The sequence below is a fragment of the Rhinoderma darwinii genome, chromosome 3 (assembly GCF_050947455.1).
Source record: "Rhinoderma darwinii isolate aRhiDar2 chromosome 3, aRhiDar2.hap1, whole genome shotgun sequence".
Taxonomy (NCBI): domain Eukaryota; kingdom Metazoa; phylum Chordata; class Amphibia; order Anura; family Rhinodermatidae; genus Rhinoderma; species Rhinoderma darwinii.
The window spans coordinates 281443778-281471675 of NC_134689.1; the positions used below are offsets into that span (position 1 = coordinate 281443778).

Consider the following 27898-nt stretch of genomic DNA (forward strand, 5'->3'; position numbering starts at 1 on the left):
TGCAAATGCTGTTCGTTTTATACCATAAATTTACATTATAAGATAATGACAAGGCATTTATTTTGCATCAAAATTACACAATAAAGGGGTATTCCCATCTCGGCCATATTTTGGCATATCCATTGAAAATATACCAGAAATGTCTGATCGGTGCGGCTCCTAGAGGTGGGACCCGCATCTATCTCTAGAATGGGGCCCCATGATCCCCTTCTTACCTTCTGCCACTGGGCTCCGGCAAACCATTTCCAGGTGTTCCAGAAACAGCCGGGCGCGTTTTACTACACGATTTGCAGAAGTCCTATGGGAGTTCTGGAAACCGTTTCGCTTGCTGTTTCCGGAACATCTGGTCACCTCGTAGCCCAGCGGCAGAAGGTAGGATGGGGGTCAAGGGGCCCCATACTAGGCTTAGGTGTGGGTCCCAGAGATGGGACCCACATCTATCGGGCATTTATGGCATATCCTATGAATATGCCATAAATGTCTGAGATTGAATAGCCCTTTAAACAACTGGCTTTGATGTACGTGCCCACATCGACCGGTTGTGTGGATTAATAACTACTCTTAGACAACAAAAATATCATCTGGGTATTTTGGTTTGTTAAAAACTGGGTCACTTTTACTAATGAATGGCACCATTTATCAAGAAATATGTTACATTTTCATATTCATTAAGTTTTCTTCTAACCTTATGTGTGATTAGGAAAACACATTCTCTCGAACTCATTTGGCTAAATATCTAATGCTGGAGTCAGAATCTATCTATTACCATTAAAAAGATTAGTATTATCTTCATCTGTAAATGATGGTTTTCTATTATAAATCCTGCTTGGTATAGGTGAAGTAATACCAGATGTTCCCAACATTTAGTGTTCCTAGTAATGCCAGGAATATATGGAGGGTGTTTCTGGCAGTACAAAGTATGTATTAATGAGAATGGAAAAGTCCTGCTTTGTCAGTCTAGCAGCTTTTCATCCTGTTGAATTTCCATTGCTGGATCCTTTGTTTAAGTGTATTTCTTTTTGTTTTCTTTTTAGACTCGTTGGATGAGTTCTTTGAGTATGACGCTGAGGATTTTTTGGTATACCTGGCTTTGCTGATTACAGAAGGTCGCACTCCTGAGCATTCAGTGAAAGGCAGGACAGAAGGTCCCCATTGCCCTCCTGCACAATCTAGTCAGCCTGGGGCCAATAAGCATGAATGCAGTGATAAAGTGGCACAGGTACGTTTTCTGTCTCATTGGTTCCAGCATATTTTTATTTTTTTTTCTCCATTATGAGACGAAAAGCCATTAAAGATCATGATGATTTCCCACCGATTACCTATAAATCCTCCATTTTTACATGCTGATATTATAATCCGGATATTCATAAGGAATTGTATTACCACGAAAAAAAAACTTAAAGGGGTTTGCCCATCATGGACATTTATGGCATCTCCACAGGATATGCCATAAATGACACGTCTGGGACCCGCACCTATCTCTAGAATAGTTCCCCTAAACCCTGTTCTACCTTTCACGGTTCCCGCTGCAACTTGTAATTTCTGACTATGTAATCAGAAAACAGCGTAACTCGCTGAGCTACGCTGTTTCTGCAACTCCCATAGAAGTGAATAGCAGTTACGGAAGCAGCGTAGCACGCGTAGAGGCTAGGTGAGCAGGGCTCAGAATTATTCTGGGAATGATGATCTGCACAGGACTTTTGATCCTTCCAGATGTGATATTTCACTCTGGCAGTTGACCCCCTTGCTTCACAAATCCATACAGTAATAGAATACAGGTAAAGGTTAAAAATAAAATTCCATACAAAGGATGTAGGGCATGTAAACAAAAGAAAAACTCAACATCCTCCTTAAAAGTCTTCTAATATATGGTAACATGGCATGAGTTCGCTTCATCACCATTTTTAGTTTCCCTTCATATGTAAAACTATTCTTCAAGCTGTGTTTTTTTTCTAGTCTGACTGTCTTTCCCATACATTTAACTGAAGGAGAAAATTAAGCTTTTGTCCTTACTGTTAAATTCTCCGAGGCTAGACACCGATATGGGAGTCACCATTGAACAGCCTGAGGTCATGTTCACACGTATTGTGTTCCGCACCCAGATCCTAACAGAAACCGCTAACATTCCACCAACAATGCATTTGAATGGGGTATTTTATGTACGCGTAAAAATGAATACGCGTTAGAGTTAAAAAAAAATTAAAAAAATCAAAAAAGCCATGGATTAGTACCGTTGAATTAAAATGGAGCTAATCCGTGCAGATTCACGTGCCAATCCATTTCTACCACAGATTATCTTCAAAATCCTGACCGTTTGGACATGCCTTCAGGCCATTTGAAAGTATGCAGTGTGCCCTCAAATCCACTTTTTTTTTTTTTCTCCATATTGTATGAATTTTTTTTTCTAATACTTTATTCAGTGGCTTTGTACTGTACGTTTGCTGCAGTGTGAGTGCATGTCAGGCAAGTGTGTGCTGAGTTGGAACTGGAACGTACAAGCCTTTCCCCATAGGGAAATAATGTAGTATTCTTCTCTCAAGGTCTGTATCAGACTTGAAATCCAGTAGCTGAAACAATCAGACAAGAGGCTGATAATAGCAAGAGCAGTCCTGGTTCGGTACACAGATAAGCGGCAACCGTTTTTAGCGTGAGGCTGATTGGAACTAGACTACAGACAGGGAGCTCAATAGTCTGGCAAACAGGATGGGCAAGGGCCAGACTTTGGTTTCACCCTTTTGACTTCCTATAAATCAAGCAATCAAGGCAAGGAATCCAGAGAGGCAAAAATCAAGAAAAACCACACAACTGATTCAGCAGTGGAGCTGTCCTGCAGCACCAGTAAGTTCAGTGAGAAGAGCTACTGCCCTGGACATGGGCATCTCTGGGTATAAATTTTGACCTGTATGTAGATAAGGCAAGATAGCAAAACTATACAAACAGATAAGGCTCTGTATTCCCCCTGGTCTCTGAAGGAGGGAGCCGGAGGCTGTAAAGGGGGTATTACACAGTACTATTATCGTGCAGACGAGCGTTCGTATAATGAATAATCGTCTGCTGGTCGTATCGTTTTAAAAAAGGGAAATGTTATCGTTGTCTGCAACACGTCTCCCTGTGTAAACGGAGACGCGCTGCCGACAGGATGATAATGGATGGGGACGAGTGATCGAGGAACAACCGCTCGTCCCCATCCATAGCTCCGATGTCTCGTTGTTCGTCGCTCGCTGCATCGGCCGGTGTAAAAGGGCCTTGAGGCTGAGTACACACTTTGCGGATTTTGTTCTAGATTTGATGCGGGTCTTATCCTTTTGGGTTGCAAAAGGTAAACTCTGAATTGAGACTCTGCGACAAATCCGTGACTTATGAACTTAGTCTAATCTGACATTTCTCTGTCAATTGACACCCCCCCCCCCCCCTTTATTCCGGCTGCCATAAAGCACCCATCCTGCTGTACTATCTATACAGGATACAGGATGGAAGTGAGTATTTCCAATCTGGCCGATCACAGGGAAGTTTTTAAAAATAAATAGCTACAACATTTTAAAGTAAGAATAAGCCCACCACTTCTCTTCTACAAACATGCATTTACTTTTATTAAATGTAAGAGCTATTCCCTTTTAATAGAGCGTAAAAAAAACAAACCTCTTGCAACGATATGGATTCACTATTCGCTCTATAAAACCTAATGATCCATCTCAAGAGGTCAGTCTGATGCAGCAGGTCGGCTTCTTAGTCTTAACTGGGATAGCCACGAATAGCTTCAGTTTAATTTGCACTCCAAGTACTAAACTGCATGTTCTCTTTTCAGTGCCGACAAGCTAGAAAAACTAGGTCTGAGGTCACCCTTCTGTGGAGAAACAATATTCCCATCATGGTTGAGGTGATGCTGCTACCAGACTGTTGCTATAGTGATGATACATCTGGCACCGAGGGTAATGATTTAACTGACCCTGCAATGAAACAAGACGCCCTCTTGCTGGAGAGGTGGACTCTGGAGCCAGTTCCCAGACAGTACGTTTCCTTTTCCTGAACAGTCTTTCCTGAAATAACCGCTTTACATTGTCCTTGTAGATTTGTCAGCGAGCGTGCATTGGCTCCTTTGTTTCTTTATATTGGTATTCCTGTTCCGTACCAGATATAAACGTCATTTCTGTACTTGTAAATAAGAACAAATGTCATTTGTATAATATTGGCTCTGTGTCTATTACGTTACATCTGTGAACATTTTACTCATTTTATTAAACTTTGAAAACCTAAACAAAGTCTTGACCTCTAAGCAGTTAAACTAATTCAGAAATTTAAGCTTTAGAACTATAGTATCTATGGCCATTCTTGATTCTCTTCCGATCTCCACTATAATTTTGGTGACCTGGACATTTATTGGGTGAATATTCCATAAAAGGTTTTGTTTTAGGTACCACTTTTTATATGCCCTTTTAGGACCCTCTTCTTTCTATTAGTTAAAAGTGTTGTCTCAATGCGCATCCCCCAGGTCTGGCCCTTTTTAAACCCTTGGCTGCCATTTGTTATCACTGTTAGGAAAATTTATTACAAGCTGGACATTAGAATGTGTAACCATGTAATACATAGACTATCTGGGTCTGGCAGAGTGCGAGCTACTCTTTGTAATTCTGGTTCGTAGAGGGGAATCCTGGGACCCCCATTCTGGACGTCAATATGCCCTAATAGGGCATATGGAAATAGGTTATCTTTGAGACCACCCCTTTGAATCTCTGCCAGTAATTCACGTTCAATAAGCGTTTACATTGCTGATTACAGCTAAAGGAAGCGGGATCTCTATACGCCTACGGCGGCAGTGTTAAAGGTTTAGCAATTTGACTATAAAGACACTAATTATTTTTGATCGCTTCACATTACACAATGTTATAAATAAAATGTTATTGCCTTTTACTCAATAGTTTGCGTCTTATGTTTCATTGATAGGAGTGGAGACCGTTTCATCGAAGAGAAGACTCTTCTGTTGGCAATCCGTTCGTTTGTTTTCTTTTCTCAATTAAGCGCTTGGTTAAGTGTTTCCCATGGAGCTGTACCTCGCAACATTATCTACCGGTGAGCTGACATTTCTGTAAAAAATTAAGCTAGGCAATTGTGTTTTTAAGTAGCTAAAATAAAAAAGTTGATTTATTTTTGCAACACTTTATCACATCCATATGCCCTATATATAAGGCAGACACTCTCTTTATAGGAAGGTTCCTCTGCCCGGGCCCCCACTACAATTCTAGAGTACCCAGTTTGTCCATGCATTACACAGATGGCCCACTGATTTCAATGGCCACGATGTGCTGATTCATACCTCCTGCAGCATCGCAAACCTTACAGATGAATAGGGGTTGTCCAAGGAGGAAAACTATTTAAAGTGAACGTACCGTTTGTGGCCACACGTAAATGTCAGTATCCTAATAAACGCAACGTATTCTCACCAGTGCAAAATAGGGCAACCAAAGGAAGAATACATTCTTTAGCCGTTTACGTAAGTTTATAGTTTATGGAGTGCAGACTCCAGACTGTTTCCGTGACCTGGTTTACCCTAATTCTTTCCTATTTCCTGCTCAAGTGGCTCCTGATTAAAGATTGAGCAATTCTGATACAAAGCGTATAGTACAAATAGTTCTGCTTAGAAGTGAGTAAATCCAATCCTTATAGTACAGAATTTCCTTATGAGCAATTCACTCTTTCTTTAAACTAGTAAACCCTTTTTCTTTTCTTTGCTACAGTTCTGATTGTATTTCACCGCAATTTTCAGTTTCACCTTTGAGTTAATATTTTTATCCAGCATATGGTAGAGGACCTGTTAGCAGGAAGTAGTGGTTTTCAACTTTTGCATTTCTCAACAGCTGAAGAAGCTGTCTCCTTATCTGTGACTTGACAAAGCCAGTAGATTTTTGTAAATGCTGCATATGAAAATAAAAAAATTCTGGCTCTCCGATTTGAAGTGCAAACACATAAATGCCAATAAATTAATGTTACTGTAACCTAATTAAGGCTAAGTGGATTCTTTACAATAACACATAGTGTGAAGTTCCTTGCAATTTCTCTGCCTGTAGTGTATTTACGATTTTTATTTTTATTTTTTTTGTTAAGGCAGAGCTTCTCAGAGCCACTTGGCACAGAAGAAAGTGTAGTGTCCCAAAACTTGTAGATTGTAACTAAGAGATCCTGATCCTGGGCACATTATAATTTCTTAGATATTGTGTTCTCCTGTTGGGAATCCATAAATTATCCAAGGGTCCCATACTTTGGATCTTCGGGTGTCCCATGCTACCACAGTGAGCTTCTCATTAATCCTATAGTAATTCATTGGGCTCTAATTTCGGAGAAGCAGAGGGGAGGCTGTTTCCATGAACTAGCAATGGTTTGTTTCACTTCCAAAAAAAAATATCAAATTAGAACTGCTTAGCTCGAGGGACCCGTTCGACATCCTTATTAAGGAGAGCTTTCCATTGGCATTTGTTTGTTCTAGCCTGTAACCATGTGAGGTGGTAAGCCTTAAGCCAAAAACTGGCTACCTTGGGCCATGGTTACAAAGTGTTCAATACAGCACCAGTAGAGGGGCAAGCTCTGAAGCATGTAGAATGATAGCCTGGGACAGTGTGGTTTATACAGTTTGGCACAAGTTACCACTTCATTATTACCTTTTTGTAGGATGTTTCTAGCATTACCGTGATAAAGGGGTCCTCATGGAATCTCATAGTAATGGCCTATCCTTAGAATAGGTCACCAATATCCGATCGGTGGAGGTCTGGCACCCCAATCAATCAAGTGAATTGGACCAAGCTGCAATCCCAGACACTATCACTACAGAAGTGTATGGCGCTGTATGTAGCAAACGATGAAGAGGCCTCATCGCCGCTGCCCTTTGTCAGCTAATCGATGGGGGTGCCGAGAGTCTGACCCGCACTGATCTCATATTGATGACCTATCCTAAGGATAGGCCATCAATATAAAAGTCCGGGAGAACCCCTTTAAGAGAGCTCTTCTCTGGGGATTCCCATATCTGACCCCACTGTTTGTCAGTGAGCCAAGTATCCAAGTCGGTTTATTATTTGGGCACATGAGATAGGTCTGCTCTATAGTTAGTCTGCAGCATATCTGAATATATAGGGCAGAAATAAGACCTGAATGTGGAGAGTGAAAACTGAGAAGAGGTGTTTTTGAGAAGGGTGGATACAAAATTCTTAATTTGGAAGTACAAAAAAAGAGCTCACTTGTGGGAAGGTGTTCGTTTTCTTGGAGTGTGTCGAGCAGATTCTGCTGGTGGGTGGGGGGGGGGGTTGGACATGGAGATCCAAATATAGGTAGAAGGGGGGGAGGTTGGAGGAATGTTTTATAATTTGGGGTCTCGTAGAATGGGTTAATCACACGCCCAGTTTGAGATGTGATACTCCACTCCTCTAGCAGTTGTCTGAAATGCGGGAGGGGGTGGGTAGTAGGTCGAGTAAAGAGATTGTACATGGTTGGTTTACAATCCAGATGGGTCATGGACCAGGGAAAAGGAAATGCTTACTTGAGGGCATTAACCACATTAAGGCCTCATGCACACGACCATGCATTTGGAGCCGTATACCATCCGCAATTGCGAATAGTATAAAACACATGTTAACCTATGGGCCAATGCAAATGACCGTGGGTTTCCTCGGTCCGCGTATTGCCCGGAGTCCAGACCGCCAAAAACTAGGACACGTCCTTGCACGGTCCGGACTTGCGGTCTGGGCTCATTGAAATCAATGTGTGCATGGTCCGTGAATCGCGGCTGACACTCCGCTGCCCGTCGGTACCGTAATTACAGACCATGCACACAGCTATGGCAGTGTGCATGAGGCCTTAGAGAAGGGGAGAAGTTAATTGCCCTGGATTTAGCATGGTTCACCTGAAGTCCTGAAAGGGTTGTGAAGCTGGACAGGACTACTAGGAAAGGCTTTCAGGTGAAGTGAGAGTAAACCGGTTGTTGTCTGCAAATCGTTGTAGTTTATAGTGAATAGATGCTAATTCGACACCTCCTTCTTTGGAATTTGACTGTATGCAGATAGCAAGAGGTTCAAGGGCTATAATGGAAAGGAGTGGGGGCAGCCCTGAGAAGTGCCACGAGCAATCAAGAAATGTGACGAAGAATATCCTCTCTAGGGTCTGAAGGACACCTATATAGGGCTCTAACCCAATTAATAAAATCAATTGGGGATTACCTGTGAGGTAGGACTCACTAAAATGCCTTTTTGCTTATCTAAAGACCATAAATTTGCTTGTAATTTGCATTAATTGCATGCAAAGTCAAATGCTTTAGTGTCAAAAAAGACAAAAGGACTTCCGGCACTGGCGATGCAGGACGCGAGTGACTGAGCTCCCGCTCCCGTCCAGCCTGTTCGATCGCAATAGTCGCTTCGGCGACGACAATCAGCGGTGAAGCCACCAGCCCTGCACACGGAAACATACCCAGTGGTGCCTGTATGGACAGGTACCTCCTCAGAAGCGCGCAGAAGCCAGCCATGGAAGATTCAGCCGCGGCCGTGGTAAAGGGAGGTAAGATGGCGGCGCTTCCCGCCACTGCGACCCTGCTATACACACAGGAAGATGAGCTGCAACACCATCAGTCCCAGCTTTCAAGCCCGGCAGAACACACAATGTCCTCTCACCCTGCAGCCATTGATTATGTAGCCCTGGCCCGTGAAGTAGCCAAACAGATAGCGCCAGAACTGCAAAAGGCGCTGGAAAAAACTGCAAGATTCCCTAAACCGCGTGCAGGCGGAGCTGGCACAAGTCACTACCAGAGCTGATGAGCTAGAACAGCGTATGACGCTGCTGGAGGATGAAAATGAGCGTCTGCAATCCAAACTGAAAGGGGTGCTGTCTGTTACTACGCAGTTGGGGAACAAGGTGGAGGATCTGGAGAACCGCTCCAGGAGGAGCAACCTGCGACTGGTGGGGCTGAAGGAAGCGGTGATATCTTCTGATTTACAGCGACTATGTGAGAGGACATTGCCAGCAGTTTTAGGTCTTCCCCGTCCCTGCCGGGTGGAGAGGGCGCACAGAGTGGGGCCGGACCCCAGAAACCTCCCAGCAACAGATGACCACAGTTCGCTTCGTCCCAGACAAGTAATCTTTAAGCTGTTGGATTACAATGACAAGGTGGCACTCATGAAAGCATTCCGCAGCAGATCGCGTCCTTTGGAAATAATGGGCATGAAAGTGCTACTTTTTGAGGATTTCTCTGCGGAGGTTGCAAAATGAAGGCGGGCCTTCAGCAAGATCTGCACCACGCTGTTCCAAGCGAAAATACGCTTTAATCTGCAGTACCCAGCCAGCTTACGGGTGTTTCAAGAGAACGGGCGGAACAAGGTTTTCACCACGCCACAGGAAGCGGAGGACGCACTTACAGAGCTTTGCAGGCACAGACCCCAGCAAGAAGAGGAGCGTCTCAGTCCAGCATACAGTCCAAATCGCAAGTCAAGAGAAGCCAAACGGAACCAACAAAATATGGAGCGAACCTGGGCAGAAGCTTTAATGCCCACACCAGGAAGATCCCGGGGGGGTCGAGCCGGAAATGGAGGGGACTCTCCGAAGCCGCAGAGGCGAACGCGGGACCGCACCCGATCTACGTCTCCTGATTGACGGACGAAGTTCTTTTCAGCACCATTTTATTTAAGCTGATGTGATGATGATTCTGTGGACGCTGTAGACCAATTGCAGATTCCGACCGGCTACAGATAAGTTTGCAGATAATTTGAAAGTTTTGAGGGCGATATTTGGCGGTCTTATACGGCACTCTGTACCGGTCAACAGCTGACCTAATGTTATAATGTTACAATGTTGAAATGTATGCATTTTTAATATTTCCCTGCATTCTCGCTACAGGAGATTAGTGAGGGAGTTAGATCAGGTTCTGAGATTTTTTTGGGCGGGATCGACCGGGAATGATACAATGCCTCCCCTACGCAAGGGATTAGTTATATCTGCCACAGATGGCATACTGGGGGCAGTTGCGGTAGGAGATCTGGGAAAAGGAGGCAGGGAAACCTAGAGGCGAAACAAGATTTATGTGGTTATGTGAGGATATAATCCAAACGGACTCTAGGTTGTTAAACCGACGGCATGAGAATGTATAAATGTGTGCACAGGCGACAAAGGGGTAATGAGGTGGTAAGGGCAGGTGCTGCTTCCTCATTGAAGGAGACATATATGCAGGTCTGGGGGGGAGGGGGAGGGAGGGGCGTGTTTTGACACAACAGAAAAAAGTGAAGTCACTTACACCAGTGGGTATTAAGGGGCTGATAACCCTTGCCGTAGGTGATTTTATGGTTTTGTTAGATAAGGGCCGGATGGCCTTGACATGGAGTTTGGTTCTGGTTTATAAGCCGGGTTTTGGTTATGTTATTAATGTTTATACATGGCTCTTGGAAAAAGGCGGATCTGACGCCCACCAAACTTTTGCGACACATGGAAACTATTGCACCCAGATGTGGCCCTATTACAGGAAACTCACCTTACCGAGCCAGAGTTTAAGTATTTGCAAAAATTCTGGGTGGGTCAGGTTTTTGGCTCGTCGGCAAGGGAGGGTAAGGCGGGAGTTATAATTTTGATACATAAAAATTTTGCGTTTACGCTGGTGTCCCAGGAACGGGATGATGAGGGCCGTTGGATCCATCTAGTGATGGAGCATGCAGGGGAAACTATCAGTATTCATAATGTGTATGGCCCAAATACGATTAACACAGGGTTTTTTGGTCATTTGGAAACCCAACTCCAGCAGGATCGCACTAGGTTTTTGATTCTGGGGGGAGACCTTAACACTGTGAGGTCTTCAAGGGAAGATAGGAGCGCAGGGACTAGTTCGCAGAGAAATAGAGATAGGATCTTGCCCTAATAGATGCGTGGAGGAGTCTACACCCAAATGCGCGGGAATATACACATTTCTCCCATGTTCATCAGTCATGGTCGCGTATTGATTACTTGCTAGTTAATGACGCATTATCGCGACGATTACGTGAAGTGGCGATTGAAGATCTAGTTATTTCGGACCATGCCCCGGTTACCATTACCTTGGCCGACACAGTAGCTAGAGGAACGGATTTTATCTGGAGGTTTCCCGCCTTTCTGGCAAAGGATGAGGGCTTTATACAGAAGCTTAAGGGGTGGTGGATGGAATTTGATGGGGATAATGTATCGCATCGCTCGGAACCGTCATTGTATTGGCGTACAGCCAAAGTGGTAATGAGGGGGAAAGTTATGCAATTTATGTCTAATCTTAAACGCAAAACGACCGACGGATACAAGGCAGCGAGCGACAGATTACGGTGTGCATACACAGCATTTCTACATTCTCCATCACCGCCATTGGGGGAGAAATGGAGGGAAGCCAAGCGACAGTTTGATCAGTGGTTAGACAAAAGAGAGAGTATTTACCGGTCCCAATTTGATGCCGATCTAATGCGTTTCGGCAATAAAGCGGCCAAATTATTAGCGCGATTAGCGAAGGGGAGGTATGCACCGTCACACATTTCAACGCTTAACGAATCTAATGGAACTTCTACCTCAGACCCAAAAAAAATCAACACCATATTAAGTAAATACTACCAAGCCCTTTACTCAGAAACACCCATAGATCTCCAAAAAGGGAGGGAATTTTTGGAGAAGGTGAAGCTGCCAGGGCTCACTCAGGAGCAGAACGGTCACTTGAGCGCAGAGATTACATTAGAGGAAGTTCGGAGCGCCATTAAGACCTTATCTAATGGAAAGGCCCCGGGTCCAGATGGATTCACAGGAGAGTTTTTTAAATCTCTGAGAGAAGAAATCAGCCCTACCTTGGTGGCATACTATAATATTTTACTAAGGACGGGTGCTTTACCAGCAGAGGCCAAAGTAGCGCATATAAAGGTGTTACCCAAGAAGGGGAAGAATCCTCTTGACCCGGGGTCGTACCGTCCCATTTCACTGATAGACCAAGATCAGAAATTGCTCACAAAAATTTTGGCCAATCGGCTGGCTATGTATCTACCCACACTGGTGGGAAAATCCCAAGTAGGATTTGTAAAGGGCAGGGCAGCAGTGACGAATCTACGCAAAGTGTTGACGGTGCTAGAAACAGTCAGGCACGATCCCCAGCCAGGTACCAGGCCGGCACTATTAGCGTTAGACGCAGAGAAAGCCTTTGATAACATACAATGGGAATTGCTGGGGATGGTGCTGGACAAAATGAACGTTCAGGGAGACTTCCGGGTCTTCCTGAAGGGTGTCTACAATAACCCGCAGGCACGTGTTCACTCCTCAGGGTTCCTGTCGGATCCCTTCCAATTACATAAAGGAACACGACAGGGTTGTCCCCTGTCGCCCCTGTTATTCAATCTCGCATTGGAACCTATGGCTAGATTTCTGGAGGAATCGGATATGTTCAGAGTCATTCAAGTAGGGTCTCGGGCAGTGAAGTTAGCCCTGTTTGCTGATGACGTTATACTTTTTTATGTCAAATCCTCAAGAACATTTAAGGACGGTTTTTCAATTTTTGCAGGAATTTTGGAAATGCTCGGGATATAAAGTCAACCTAGCTAAAAGCGAACTGCTGGAGTTGGGCAGGCCATTGCCTAAGACCTTTTGGCAATCCTTGGGGTGTGGGATATCCCCAGTTGAACATTGCATTACTTATCTGGGTATCAGAATAGGAAGGATACCGGACACCCTGTATGGCCTAAATGATCCCCCGTTAATTAAAAAAATACAAGCGGAACTCACTAGATGGGGCCAATTGCCGTTGTCCCTCCTGGGAAGGTGCCACCTAATTAAGATGGTTAGCTTCCCCAGATTGCTATACCCCTTTCAAACAATCCCTCTCTTATTGAAGCATGTGGATGTCTCTAAACTGACGGCCTCATTCACTAAATTTATATGGGCAGGAAAAAGGCCTCGCATCGCACTTACCAAGCTCATGATGGGCAAACAAGAAGGGGGTGTGAACTTTCCGAATGTCAGGGGTTATAACGTGGCCTGTCTTTTTCGTCATGTAGTAGATTGGCTTCACGAAACGAGCAATTATTCCAACTTAGATCTGGAGGGGGAGTATGCCTCACCCTGGAACCTGAAAGCTTTGTTACATTGTAGAGTAGCTTCTCTTCCGTGCCGTCTCAAAACCTCCATTGTATTGAGAGATACAGTCCTAGCTTGGAAAGTGGTACGTAAGCAGTTTGGGTTACCTCACCTGGTATCGAAATATATGCCGTTGAGCGGACACCCGGAATTTTTACCGAGAGTAGGCAAGGGGGACGGATTTGCCTCATGGGGGATGGTAGGCATTGACAACGCAGGGGATCTTATGCACTTAGAGGAAAGGAGGTGGTTAACTGGGGAGGAAATTACCACTAAACTCAGACCCATAGAAGGTAGGGTCAATTTTTTACAAATACTTCAGGTACGAGCATTTTGCACCTCCAGGCTCAGGGATTTGAGTAAGGAAGCTACCTCGCACACTCTAGATGAGGTCATAGGTCCAACAACTGGGCGGGAGACCATTTCAGGGTTGTATAGAGCACTGAGAGATGGTTTTGTTCGTCCGCAATCAAGGGTTAGTTTCAAAATCTGGGAACGGTGGACCCAAGATCCAGGTATAGGAGAGATCATACTGGGGGGTTGGGAGACGGTACGGAAGAGTGTTATAAATGAGAGCTGGAGGGAAACCTATTTTAAGTTGATGCATTCAGCTATATTTGGCTTTAATATTCTGCCTTCACAATCCTTCCCTGACCGCATTACGTGTTGCCCCAAATGCAATACACCTCTGACGAATTTATGGCATGGAGTGTGGGGGTGCGTACATACGAAACTATTTTGGGGGATGGTACAAAAATATATTGAGGATCATTGGAAAGCGAACCTCCCACTGATGCCTCAAGCGCTACTATTCCATCAGGCGAGGCCGCCAGAGGAAGAGGGTGCTCGAGGAGTGAGATCACCTCCAGCGCTGGTGCACACGATTTTACTGGTAGCCTTGAGATGCCTGCTGAGTAAATGGTTGGAGGCAGACACGCCGGGGTTAGAACTGATTGTGTTACGGCTGAAACAGTTATTGGTTCTTGAGAGGGTGGAGGTGGAAAGGCGGAAGGAAACGGGAACCAAGAAGCTATTTGATAAGTGGCAAATATTCATAGAATCGCAATGTACAGCAGCCGAAATAGCGGAAATTGTTAAGCCTTTCCAGCACACAAAGTGGTACTGCACACAGCTCTTGGCAGGCACTTTAGGGGGGTTGCAACTTTGAACTAGTTGGGGGATAAATGATAAGTAGATCCTCATTGATGACCTAGGTCGGGTTGGGGGAAGTCATGTTTTCGGTCCATATGAAGATCGACACTTATGCCATGTTTATATGTTATGTTATGTTGAATTTAATTCAAAGTTAATTCAATGACAGTTGAGTGCTGCGCACTCATGATGTAACTTTTACGTGAAATGTTTGTAAGAAAATGTGAAAATTGACAATAAAAAGGATATTTAAAAAAAAAAAAAAGACAAAAGTATAGTGGGTATGATACCTTTTATTGGCTAACCATAAAAGTTCTATATGCAAGCTTTCAGAGCACAGAGGCCCTTTGTCAGGCAATTTACAAATGAATGACTGAGCAAAAAAGCACAACATTTAAGAGGTTACACAAAGACAATTCGTACAGGAGGTGATACATCATTAAGATATTAATGCATTATGCATGAATTGCATAGATGGATCAAATAGGTTAGGCGCTTGAAGCTGTCCACGGCCTGCCTGCAGGACGTGAACCCTATCTGGTCCTTGCTGATCAATGAGCACAAACACCGGTTTAAAGAGGCTCTGTCACCAGATTCTCAAATCCCTATCTCCTATTGCATGTGATCGGCGCTGCAATGTAAATAACAGTAAAGTTTTTTTTATTTTTTAAAACGTTGATTTTTGGCCAAGTTATGAGCTATTTTATATATATGCAAATGAGGTTTGAAATGGACAACTGGGCGTGTTTTTTTTCATTATGTCCAACTGGGCGTGTATTGTGTTTTTAACTGGGCGTGTTTACGTGTATGACGCTGACCAATCAGTGACCAGTCAGCATCATACACTCCTCTACATTCATTTACACAGCAGCGATGTGTAGCAATATAAACAGAGATTAACGTTAATCAAGTGTCCGGATAATGAATACACATGAAATCCAACCTGGACGTCATGTGTATTCAGAATCCTGACACTTCTCACTCTTTTCTTTTGAGATTTCTAGCAAGTGAAACGAAATCTCGTTTACCTCCGTAATCTCGCGAGATTTTGTTTCCCTAGCTAGAAATCTCAAAGAAAAGATTCAAAAGTGTCAGGATTCTGAATACACATGACGTCCAGGCTGGAGGTCATGTGTATTCATTATCAGGACACTTGATTAACGTTAATCTCTGTTTATGTGGCTGCACATCGCTGCTGTGTAAATGAATGTAGAGGAGTGTATGATACTGACTGGTCACTGATTGGTCAGCGTCATACACGTGAAAACGCCCAGTTAAAAACACAATACACGCCCAGTTGGACGTAACGAAAAAAACACGCCCAGTTGTCCATTTCAAACCTCATTTGCATATATATATATAAAATAGCTCATAACTTGGCCAAAAATGAACGTTTTAAATATAAAACAAAAACGTTACTGTTCTCTACATTGCAGCGCCGATCACATGCAATAGGAGATAGGGATTTGAGAATCTGGTGACAGAGCCTCTTTAAGTAAGAAGTGAGATGGGCCTTTAATTCACCCAGTGTGTAGAGTCTTTTCTGGGTTTTAGGATTATTGAGACTGTCGCAGGTAATTTGATAGGGTTAGGGGCTAGCGGGTCATCCTGAATAGTTCTGGATGCTCTAGTGTACCCTCTGGGTCCTTAATTGCCGTAGTGGTATTCTTAAAACATTATACTAGAAACCTGCTCTTTATACGAATGCGTGGACTTTACTTTATAACTAGGCTTAATGAATCGATTTCTTTGTTCTACTGTCCAGCATTAACAAGGAGTGACTTCTGTTTTGTGTATTTACACAGAGTAAGTGCAGCTGATGGTGAGCTACAATGGAATTTTACTCATTCACCAACTGAACATGTGTTTCCTGTTCCCAATGTGTCTCACAACGTGGCCTTGAAAGTCAGTGTCCAGTCTTTGCCGAGACAATCCAGTTATCCAGTGTTGAACTGTAGCATCCACAGTAATCTTGGCTTCTATGAAAAGAGATTCTCTTCACATGAGCAGATTGGTACTCCACCTCGAGATCTGCAAGAGAGCAGCCAGCAGAGTGCACCAAGTTCTCAGCGTACGTGTAGCAAGCAGACATGGACTGTTGGATCTGATGGACTACTGCAGGATAGAACCAGCATGAATCTTACTCTCCCTGGTACGAACGGGAAGTTAATTTCTGGATGTGGCAATAGCTGTGACGTTGGAACATCACCATCTAAGATTCAGTGTTTTAATATAAGTGATCCTAAATTAAGCCTACAAGACTCATCAGGCAGAAACTTTAAATCATTATCTTTGGTTGATCTGCCCAACTCCCCCATACACCAAGCAACAGAGACCAATCCTTTAATAGGCTCCCTAATTCAGGAACGTCAAGAAGTCATTGCAAGAATTGCACAGCATTTGCTGCAGTGTGATCAGACAACTTCACACATAACCAGTCGTTCCTTTAAAATGCATGACCCTAACCCCTTGAACTCCAAAATATTCAGGAACCCATGTGAAGATGAAAACTTCAATAAGATTGAAACACCTGTCATATGTGCTCCCAATTCAGAGATGACTCTAACCCCAGAAAACGGTGACCGAAAACTAAAAGCTGCTTCAGAAACACCCATAACTTCCTCCCGACATAGTCCTGAAGGTAGAACCTCACCAAAACCACAAGCTAGACGGAAACTCATTTTAGTTCAAGCCAATGAACCCATTTCAAACACATTTCAACATTCAGTAAATAAACACACCCCACCAACTTTCTCATTGTCCAGCAAAGAAAATGTTTTCATGCCCCCTGAGAGAGGAGACTTAAAATACAGTGAACAGGCTGAAAAGTACATCAGTAAAGGAACGTTGCATCACCTCTCAAATCATAGCACCTCGAACATCCATACTGCCAACAACAAGCAAACAAGTTCCACTGAAAATAGAAATAGTGACAGTGTCCATCTCGATAACCGCAAAAACTGTTCACGAAATGTTGTGGGATTTGAAACCTGTGGCGTTTCTCAGACACTAGAGCCTAAGTGTACAGAGAGTAACCCAAGGAAAGCACAAGGGTCTGATCATAGCAACCAACTTCACAGCATTGAAAATTATGTTACAAAGGACAGAGAGAGCCAGAAAGCTAAAGAGACCCAGGACAAGCAAAAAATGTCTCATGATGAGAATGAGGATCCAGCAAAATGTGACTGTGGTGCACAAGAACAGGGGAGAAGCATTGGAGGTTGTCTAAGATGTGAGAGGTTGAAGAATACAGACCAAGCAGTAAGTATATATAATATATACAAGGATTTAACTTTAAGGCCTCATTCACACGGCAGGGTTTCCCGTCCGGGTGCCGGCCGTTCATAAATCGGCCGGCACCCGGCTGCATTAGGAATGATAGACCCCTAATGGGGCTATTCACACGACCGATTTTTTGACGGCCGGAAAATCCGGCCGTCAAAAAATAGGACATGCTCTATCTTTGCCCGGACACCCGGCCGCCCGGCTCCCATAGAAGTCTATGGGGCCGGGTATTACACGGCCATCACCGGAATGTGTTCCGAGTGATGGCCGGGTTTCCCGTGGCTTGCGCTCTATCTCCTCCTCCTCACAGCGCAGAGTGCATGTGAGGAGGAGGAGTTCATGCCATTCGGACGAATGGCATCGCTGCACACTGTGTTGCAGGGCCGGGGTGTACAGCAGGTGGAGGGAGCGCTGCGCTGGCTCCCTTCCCCTGCTTGTTAAAAGCACCCTGGCTCGGCGACACCTTCGATGGCGCTGCTAGTAGCAGCAGCTGCTGCTGCTGCTGCTACTACTGTAGCGACGCCACTATAGCAGAGCAGGGAGGTATCTCCCCGCTCTGCTATGTGCTAGCCGCACTTTAGCTCCTTGAAGGAGCGGAATCCCCGTGTGTTCGGGGATTCCGCTCCTGGACAGAGCGCTTGATGTCTCTGTCCATATCTGGGCAGTGACATCAGGGGAAACTCCTGAAGCGGAATCCCCGAACACATGGGGATTCCCCTTCAGGAGCTGCCGCTGATGTCACTGTCCGGATCTGCCCGGCCCGGCACGGATGCATAACTTTATGCAAACCGGCCGGGCAGAATGGCCGATTTTACCGGCCGGCACTCGGGCTCGGACCCGACCCGGTCGTGTGAATCCCGCCTTAGAGTTATCCATACTATGTTAGAGTATCGTAAGTATGTACGAAGTAACTTATACCTGTAGCTTTTATATCAGATATTTAAAGGGTAGTTCCACCATCGCAACCATTATTTTAGTGCTTTAGAGCATCTAAAATGCAATATTTTGTGTCCACAGGTCCTGTGCTGACCTTTGTCTCCATGGTAACAGACTACATACAAATTCTGTGTAGTCTGATTTTGGCATCAATCTGTCTCCCTCTTCTTCCTAACCAACCAAATTGGAGAGGGAGTGTAACTGCAAGATCAGACTACACAGGATCGTTTATCTGTTACCATGGAGTTATAGAAGCATTGTAGACCCAACATTGTAGGATATATTTAATAAAGAGTATTTGCAGAGTTGCTTAATTTTATTTTTAATTTAGATGCTCTGGAACATTAAAAATAAAAAAATGATTGCAAAGGTAGACCTACCCTTTAAAAGTAACCATCTTTTTTTATGGTGTATCTACTCTTTCTACAACTATTAGTGTATTATATCCTTGAAATAAAGGCTCTGTTTGCTTTAGAAAATCACAATCATTTTGCCCTTTTGGGGCATGTTAATCTGAATGGTTGGTTGGGGTGCCACGGGTGTCCGATGTAGTGGGGTTCACTGTGTCATTTTAGCACCTATTAAAACCAAGAGCTGATACAATTATAAGGTTGTATGATTCCGTGGGAAAGTTACTATTCAAAAGGATGTCTTATTAGTGACCACCTATAAAATCAATGCAGGGTTTTGAGGCTCTGCGTAGCCATCAAGTGGCAGATAGTTGGCACATCTGCTTTTGGTATGCTCCAGGGGTGGCCAGGCAAGTCACAATAATGATGGCTGCCATTTATACTTCAATCCTAGAAGCATAGAAGCACATATGACAAAGTCTAACCACTCCCCCTGTTATCCTGCCGTTTTTCCAAAATTATCCTATCCATATGTTCTTTTAGCCAGAGTGCAGAGCTGCTGATTATTAATATTCTACATTGTATATCTGGCCGCAGCTTCGACTGGCGACAGCAGTTGAAAGGGTTTTTATTGTGAGATATGCCCTTTAAATGTCTTCAGAGATTGGCATAGAGTTAGATCATCAGGAGCCATTAAAGAAAAAAAATCTGAGACCTATTTGGCTTTCAATCTACATTGTGAACACACTGGGTAACTTGTATTGAACAAATTCTTGGCTGTGTAACATGTCTCTGAACACTAGAGGGAGTATACACACATTTTACAGAGTATATATTTGTGTGTTTCAATAATCCATTTCCGCAGCACTTTACAATTCTGGGGTACACAAACCAAAAGAATCGGACAGTACATGGTGACGAACGATATATATATATATAAATTATGGAAAACTAAGGATACAGTTTTCCATAATTTATACTGCAATATATACTGCTAGAATATAAATTTGCTAATTTGAAACAATTTATTTTGGTCATGCTCTAATTCTAGTACTGTACTATAGTTGCATGACATGTTATCTTGTATGTTCCCAGAAGTCTGAACCCCTGCGACCTTCAAATAATTGGAAGAAAAAAGGTTTTCACTCTCTCGATGGGATCTCAACCAAGGCTTTTCACCCCTGCACAGGTTTACCTTTACTTTCCAGTCCGGTAAGTTATTTATTATTTGATATGTGACCTAAAGCCTGTACATCTTAAAGGAGTTATCCAGGATTTAAATTTATGTTCTATCCTTAGATAGGTCATCAAGATTAGATCGGTGAGGGTCCGACTCTCAGCACTCCCGCCGATCAGTTCTTACGAGCGCTGGAGCCTCTTTATTGCTTACATAAGTTAGTTTCCTGTTCGTAGTTGCACACGCTGTTACTTTCGTAGCAGCTGTGCAAAGCATTAGCACTATCCCATTCAAGAGTCCGCCACCGATCTATTATTAATGGCCTAGATGGTGCTTCAATTGGCAGAAAGAAATCAGTTTTAACACTGGAGTTGTATCATTTTTGTAAATGTTACTCCATACCATGATCAAGCTTTAGCCTCGCTTGTACCTTTTCCTCTTTAGTTAGTTAATACCTTGGGGTCCATCACCTTTATTAGCAATCCAATTATTATATTTACGTATTGTTATAATGTCCATAAATGCACAGATACTGTTGTCAAAGATCAACAAAACCAGGGGTCGACAACCTTCGGCACTCCAGCTGTTGTGAAACTACAACTTCCAGCAACTCCCACAACGAACAGCCAAAGGCTTTATTATTTCAGCCAAAAGCTGTCATGACCTGCTGTGAATTATAGTTTCACAACAGCTGGAGTGCTGAAGGTTGCTGACCCCTGAACTAAAGTTCACGCTGGAATTTCAATAGTACTGAGCATCCTAAATATATATCAAAGATTCTGCTGTCTAGCACCCAAATGTTCAGTCCCGTGGGTCCGGCTCTGTGATCATTAGATGAATGCTGGACCAGCGATAGTGGCGGACTGTTTAATGCTAGCTCAGCAGACTTTATAGTGTAAAGAGTCGTTTCTAGTGAAAATATCTATCTTCAATGCGAGCTATTAAAATATATTGCTGTCCACTATGCAGTTAGACCCATGTTGGCTTTTCTTACAATCTTGGTATATGAAATATCTTAAGACTTGCAGAAAGCCTATTAGTTTAAGTTTATTTATGCACCTGAAAGGTCTTTTCACTTAAACCTAATTCATGTTAAATCTCATATTTTGGCAGTCTTCCTTTATGTAAGGTTTCCTATCCCAGAAGTTTACAAATAAGCAATTAGGCGAAGTTCACACTACCGTTATCTGTTTACCTCTCTTCCGTCAGAGGAAGGGAGGATCGATACATTAAATGGAAAGCAACGGTTCCGTTAGAATTGCCATTGATTTCAAAGGTAATTCTTTTGTATCAGTTGCTTTACGTTTGTCTCCGTTCGCTAGGTTTCAGTTTTTTTTTTAACGGAAACACAAGTACAGTCTGCAGAATTTCTGTTTCAGTTAAAAAAATCGGAAACCTAGCGAACGGAGACAAACAAAGTAACGGAAACAAAACAATTACCATTGAAATTAATGATAATTCAAACGGAACCGTTGCTTTCTGTTTAATGTATCGATCCTCTCTTCCGCTGACGGAAGAGAGGTAAACTGATTGTAACGCCAGTGTGAAAGAAGCCTTACTCCGAGGCAAAAGCTCAGGTCTTTTCCATCAAATGTGTGGTGCACGATATTCTTGTCATTCAATGAGCTAGTTTGAGTGGCTTGTTCGTCAGTGTTCATACTTGGCTCCACACATCATATGTGGTTCCAGAACTGGGCTGAGAGTGCTAGAATGAGGCTTTTTGCGGGACAGCATACATGTCCGCTCTTCAATGTGCACAGCAAGATCTACCAGATGAAAGGATATATTTATTTTACCTAGGTGCCACAAAGAAAAACACAGTCAGGGTATTTTGATCTGGACACATCCTTACTGCAATATAAAGGTTTATCCACAAAGAGGTATTTATTTATTTACTATGGTATTTTCCATCTAATACGTATAGAATATTTGCAGCTATGTTTTAATGCATCATTTATAAAGTCTCATTTCCCCCCTTTCACTGGAAGGGATCTGTTCCTCTTCTACGATCCATGTTAGAGGGCGTTTCACTGCTCCCTTCTCACACATGTTCGTAGCTCTCGTCAGCGACATTTTGGCACAGACTATGTTCGCTACTGTTAGCACTTCTTGTGTTTTATACTTTCTAACTTTTATATTAAATATTTTAATATTTGAGTCTACAAGTAGGAAAATATCACTTAAATGTGCCGACTAATGGACTTTTGTGCGTGCCCTACATCTCCATCTATACAAAGGGCAAAATAACTAATACCTGGATCTTGCTTCTTTTCATGTCACATATGTAAAATTCCCCTTTTTAAGTAATTGTTTACCTTCATATTGATAACGTTGCACTGTCCATTGTGTACTTTTGCATTCTGTGGAGTTTTATATTGAACTGAAAATGAAAATAAGGGTCATATAAAAGATGGGTTTTTACGTTTTGGGTCGTTCCTATTTCCTCATAGATTGTAAGCTCTAGTGAGCAGGGCCATCACTACTCTTCTGTGAATTGTTAATTAGTTTGTTATTCTGTAATGTCTGCTATTGTCTATACAAGTGTTATATAATATAAATCTAGATTTTTTTTTTTATCTACTTTACTCTTAACAGACAACGCCACTGTGAGAAGACAGAAGATGGTGTAGCGTGCACAGGCAGACCGCTAAGTTGCAGTGCTCCACCTGCTCCTTGTCTGAGCCTTCTGGGAAACTTTGAGGTAATCGTTTTATTCACATATCGTGTGTGTGCGCGCGCGCGTGCGTGTGTTAAATGCAGAGCTCAATAAGTTATTTTACCTACAATCTATAAACTAACATTTCATATTAAAGGTTTTATTGGCTGCTAATCCCTTTATGATCGTTCTATTTGTTGCCCCCCCTCTAATGACTTTACCGGTCTTCTTCTCTTATCAATATTCAGGAGTCCGTCTTGAATTATCGATTAGAACCTCTGGGCACAGTTAAAGGTTTTACAGCAGATGTTGGAGCAAGTGGAGTATTCTGTCCAACCCACATGACATTGCCGGTCAGAGTTTCCTTCTTCAGTGTTTCAGAGGACAATGCTCCTTCCCCTTACATGGTAAGGCAGATAATGTCTTTACGGTGATCTTACCACACATGTAGCAATTTTTGGTTAAAATAACACAGATTTTCCACCTTGAACTGACGACTTTTGCAGATTGATACTACAGAGTGGGCCGTTTATATGGATACACCTAAATAAAATGGGAATGGTTGGTGATATTAACTTCCTGTTTGTGGCACATTAGTATATGGGAGGGGGGAAACTTTTCAAACTGGGTGTTGACCATGGTGGCCATTTTGAAGTTGGCCATTTTGTATCCAACTTTTGTTTTTTCAATGGGAAGAGGGTCATGTGACACATCAAACTTCTCGAGAATTTCACAAGAAAAACAATGGTGTGCTTGGTTTTAACGTTACTTTATTCTTTCATGAGTTATTTACAAGCTTCTCTTTGTTTACAGCCATTGACATGTCGCAGAGGTTAACACGTGAGGAGCGGATAGAAATTGTGTTTATGTCTGGTGAACGCAGTACCCGGGTCATTGCAGCAGATTTCAATGCAAGACACCCTACGAGACCACCCATCTCCCATGCTACAGTTTGCAAACTGCTTGCCAAGTTTCGTGAAACTGGTTCAGTGTTGGATTTGCCCAAATGTGGACGCATGAAAACTGTCACTAATGAAGAAACATCAGTGGCTGTCCTAGCTTCATTCAGCAAGAGCCCACAGCGTAGAACTCGCCGCATGTCACTGGAGAGTGGCATCAGTCGAACATCCCTTCGGTGGATATTAGCTACTCACAAATTGCACCCTTACAAACTTCAGCTGCTGCAGCATCTCAACGAGGATGACCCAGATCGGCGCACTGAATTTGCAGAATGGGCAAAACAAAAATTGGAACAGGACCCTCAGTTTACACAGAACATTTTGTTCAGTGATGAGGCAAACTTTTATGTGAAGTTAACAAACAAAACCACCGCTATTGGTCCGACACTAACCCACATTGGATAGATCCCTACAAGACTGTTGGAACACAAAAATTGATGGTATGGGGTGGTATATGGGGTACAAAGATAGTGGGGCCATTCTTCATCAATGGAAACCTCAAGGCCACGGGATATCTGAAATTGCTACATGATGATGTGTTTCCCTCTTTATGCACTGAAGCTGGCACGTTCCCTGAGTTTTTCCAGCATGATGGTGCACCAGCATATTATGGGTGTCCGGTCCGAGCATTCCTAGATGAACAGTTTCCTGGAAAGTGGATTGGTCGTCGTGGGCCAGTTGAATGGCCCCCTAGGTCTCACGATCTGACCCCCTTAGACTTTTATTTTTGGGGTCATCTGAAGGCAATTGTCTATGCTGTGAAGATACGAGATGTGCAGCAACTGAAACTACGGATACTGGAAGCCTGTGCTAGCATTTCTTCTGTGGTGTTGCTATCAGTGTGTGAAGAGTGGGCGAAGAGGGTTGCATTGACAATCCAACACAATGGGCAGCACTTTGAACACATTTTATAAGTGGTCAGAAACTTGTAAATAACTCATGAAAGAATAAAGTAACGTTAAAACCAAGCACACCATTGTTTTTCTTGTGAAAATCTCGATAAGTTTGATGTGTCACATGACCCTCTTCCCATTGAAAAAACTAAAGTTGGATACAAAATGGCCGACTTTAAAATGGCTGCCATGGTCAAAACCCAGCTTGAAAAGTTTCCCCCCTCCCATATACTAATGTGCCACAAACAGGAAGTTAATATCCCCAACCATTCCCATTTTATTTAGGTGTATCCATATAAATGGCCCACCCTGTAGTATGCTGTTTATTAGAATTGTATGGCCAACTTATTCTTTCTGTGTAAAGTTTATATAAATATATATTTCTTTGTAACTCCAATTGATAAAGCATATGGGAAAGGTTTTACAAATTATTAATTAAGATAACTTCTGATTACATTAAAGGAGAACTACAGCTCTCCTATTGCATTCAGATAGTTGATAGTTAATCCAGCGCCCATGAAAATGTTACTTTTAAGCTAGGGCTCCATGGCAACTTTTGGTCATGCAACTTCAATGTTTCTCTATGGGGAAAAGTGGGGTATCAACCACAAGAATTCCTCCATGGCCGGAGTTCTTGGGATCATCAAGAGTTGCTGCGGTTTATCCATCATAGAGAAACATTGAGGTTGCGCAATAGTCACGGCCACTTGCGAGTGTAATGCGACCTATGATTGCTATGAAGCCCTATCCTTCTAATGCCATTTTGTGAGCTGTGTGGAACATGATGTCCTTAGGATTAGTAGACTTCTTAGATGTTAGTTTTTACATTATTTTTAATTTATTTTTTTAATGCCTTTAGGGTAACTTTACACTGGAGTCTCTTGGCAAAAGGGGATATCGCATACCTCCTTCTGGAACGATTCAAGTGGTATGTACAATTTGTTATTTTCGCAATCTAAACTGATTTGCTGGCCAAACAAGCGTTTCGTAATACAGAGGCCACTTGCATTAAATGATAAGAAATAAAGGTGTTTTACGGTTAATATATGTTTGTGAATAAACCAGGTAATTCAAGAATAATTATTCATTATAGCTCTCATTCTTCTTCATAGATCTTAATAAAGCTCACATGCAATGAGATAGATTGGAAACCATGATCTGCAAGATGTTCATAAAAAGGTTTACTTCGTATTCACTTGGGGTACTCGCTTTCCAGCCCCCAAATTGAAATGATAAAAAGACTTAGAATACAGTCGCCAACAACTGATTCGAATGGCTGGACAGCACACTGTAAAGGGGGTTTTACACAGGACGATTATTGGGCAGACGATTGTTCATAGAATGCTCGTTGCCGCTAATTGCCCTGTGTAAACAGGGCAGCGATCAACAGATGAACAAACGCTCGATCATTTGCTGGTCTTATCGTTTTAAAGAAGTGAAATATTATCGTTGTCGGAGGCACATCTCCCTGTGTAAATGGGGAGACGCGCTGCCGACATAATAATAATATATGGGGATGAGCAATCGTAATAACGACGGCTCGCCCCCATCCATAGCTCCGTGTGACAGGAGCAAACGTGCGCCAATCAACAATGCCTTGTTGATCGGCGCTCGCTGCACTGTCCGCGTATCGGCTGGTGTAAAAGGGCCTTAAGGGGAATCCGTGACAGATGGTCTTTAAGACTATACATAAGCTTGTGAAAAAGTAGAACAGTGGTTGGAAAATGAAGGCTATATGTAATGTTTCATAATGGACACCTTCTTCTGCAAGATTTGGAAACTAATTTGTTGCTGTGAGCCTCCTCGTAGTTTTCCAACAAGATTTTTGACATGTCGGCCATATGTCATTAAAGAGCCTTTAAGAGTCATTAAAATTATAAGTGCCCTCTCTCCTACATAATCTGATCGGCGCTGTAATGTAGATAAGTGGTTTTTATTTTGAAAAACGATCAATTTTGAGCAAGTTCGGAGCAATTTTAGATTTATACTAATTAGTTTCTTAATAGACAACTGGGCGTGTTTTTACTTTTTACCAACTGGCCGTTGTACAGAGGAGTGTATGACGCTGACCAATCAGCGACCAATCAGTGTCACACACTTCTCATTGTTCCAGCCCAGCTTCTTTCACTGCACAGTCACACTAACAATGAGGTGGAACAATGAGAAGTGTATGGCACTGATTGGTCGCTGATTGGTCAGCGTCATACACTCCTCTGTACAACGGCCAGTTGGTAAAAAGTAAAAACACGCCCAGTTGTCTATTAAGAAACTAATTAGTATAAATCTAAAATTGCTCATAACTTGCTCAAAATTGATCGTTTTTCAAAATAAAAACCACTTATCTACATTAGAGCGCTGATCACATTATGTAGGAGAGAGGGCACTTATGATCAGATGACAGAGCCTCTTTAAAGTCAGATCAAAGGGGGAATCTACAGATGCTTTTGCTCATAGGTTTCAATTGAGATTGACCTTCAAATACAATGTAACACAATAACTAACCTGTCTTGTGTTTTTATTTTTATCAGATTCTCGGTATTAAAAGCACATATTTATCATCCTTCTCTTTTGCATTTCAGACCTTATTTAATCCAAACAAGACTGTGGTGAAGATGTTTGTGGTCAAATATGACTTGCAAGAGATGCCACCGAATCACCAGACATTCCTGCGGCAGAGAACGTTTTCTGTTCCTGGGAAACGAGATAAGAAGGTGACAGTCACTGAGAAGATTATGAAGACAGAAGAGCGGACACTGCGCTACCTCATCCACCTGAGGTATTTCCATATCCCTGTATGAATTTGTTCTACAGAGTTATCCAGCATCAATATTGCTCTTGTGAATATGTTATTGTCCCTTTAAGCGGAACACCTGGTTTCAGCTACTATCATCAATAGGAACCAAACCTCTTCCTATAATCTGATACTGCTCTTTCACACTGGTGCTCAGTGTTCCCATCACCCTTTCTGGTATTTTTGACGGCAAGCAATATTCTTGTCATCAAAAATACTGGAATCCTGCTATATCCCATTAACCCTTTCAAGACCGAGCTCATTTTGGCCTTCAGGACCAGCCCCATTTTTTCAAATCTGACATGTCAATTTATGTGGTAATAACTCTGGAATGCTTTTGCCTATCCAAGCGATTCTGAGATTGTTTTCTCGTGACATGTTGTACTTTATGTTAGTGGAAAAATTTGGTCAATAAATTCATTGCTTATTTGTGAAAAACACCAAAATTTAGAGAAAATGTGCAAAAATTGTGATTTTTCTAATTTTAAATGTATCTGCTTGTAAAACAAAACATATAGTAGTACCACACAAAATAGTTCTATTTCACATATTCCATATGTCTACTTTATCTTTGCATCGTTTTTTGAACATTTATTTTATTTTTCTAGGACGT

General features: G+C 42.7%; 1 protein-coding gene across 2 annotated transcripts in view; it reads left to right on the forward strand.

The window, feature by feature from the left end:
* Nucleotides 1–27898, forward strand: part of ATOSA (atos homolog A) — a 60195-nt gene that overhangs the window by 29466 nt on the left and 2831 nt on the right. For both annotated transcript variants that reach the window (XM_075857985.1, XM_075857984.1), the window contains 10 exons: nucleotides 1035–1219; nucleotides 3806–4008; nucleotides 4942–5067; nucleotides 16044–17499; nucleotides 19905–20021; nucleotides 21787–21866; nucleotides 22582–22687; nucleotides 22891–23049; nucleotides 25354–25422; nucleotides 27074–27270. In XM_075857985.1, the coding sequence (XP_075714100.1) occupies nucleotides 1035–1219; nucleotides 3806–4008; nucleotides 4942–5067; nucleotides 16044–17499; nucleotides 19905–20021; nucleotides 21787–21866; nucleotides 22582–22687; nucleotides 22891–23049; nucleotides 25354–25422; nucleotides 27074–27270 (2698 nt within the window). The remainder of the gene's footprint in view (nucleotides 1–1034; nucleotides 1220–3805; nucleotides 4009–4941; nucleotides 5068–16043; nucleotides 17500–19904; nucleotides 20022–21786; nucleotides 21867–22581; nucleotides 22688–22890; nucleotides 23050–25353; nucleotides 25423–27073; nucleotides 27271–27898) is intronic.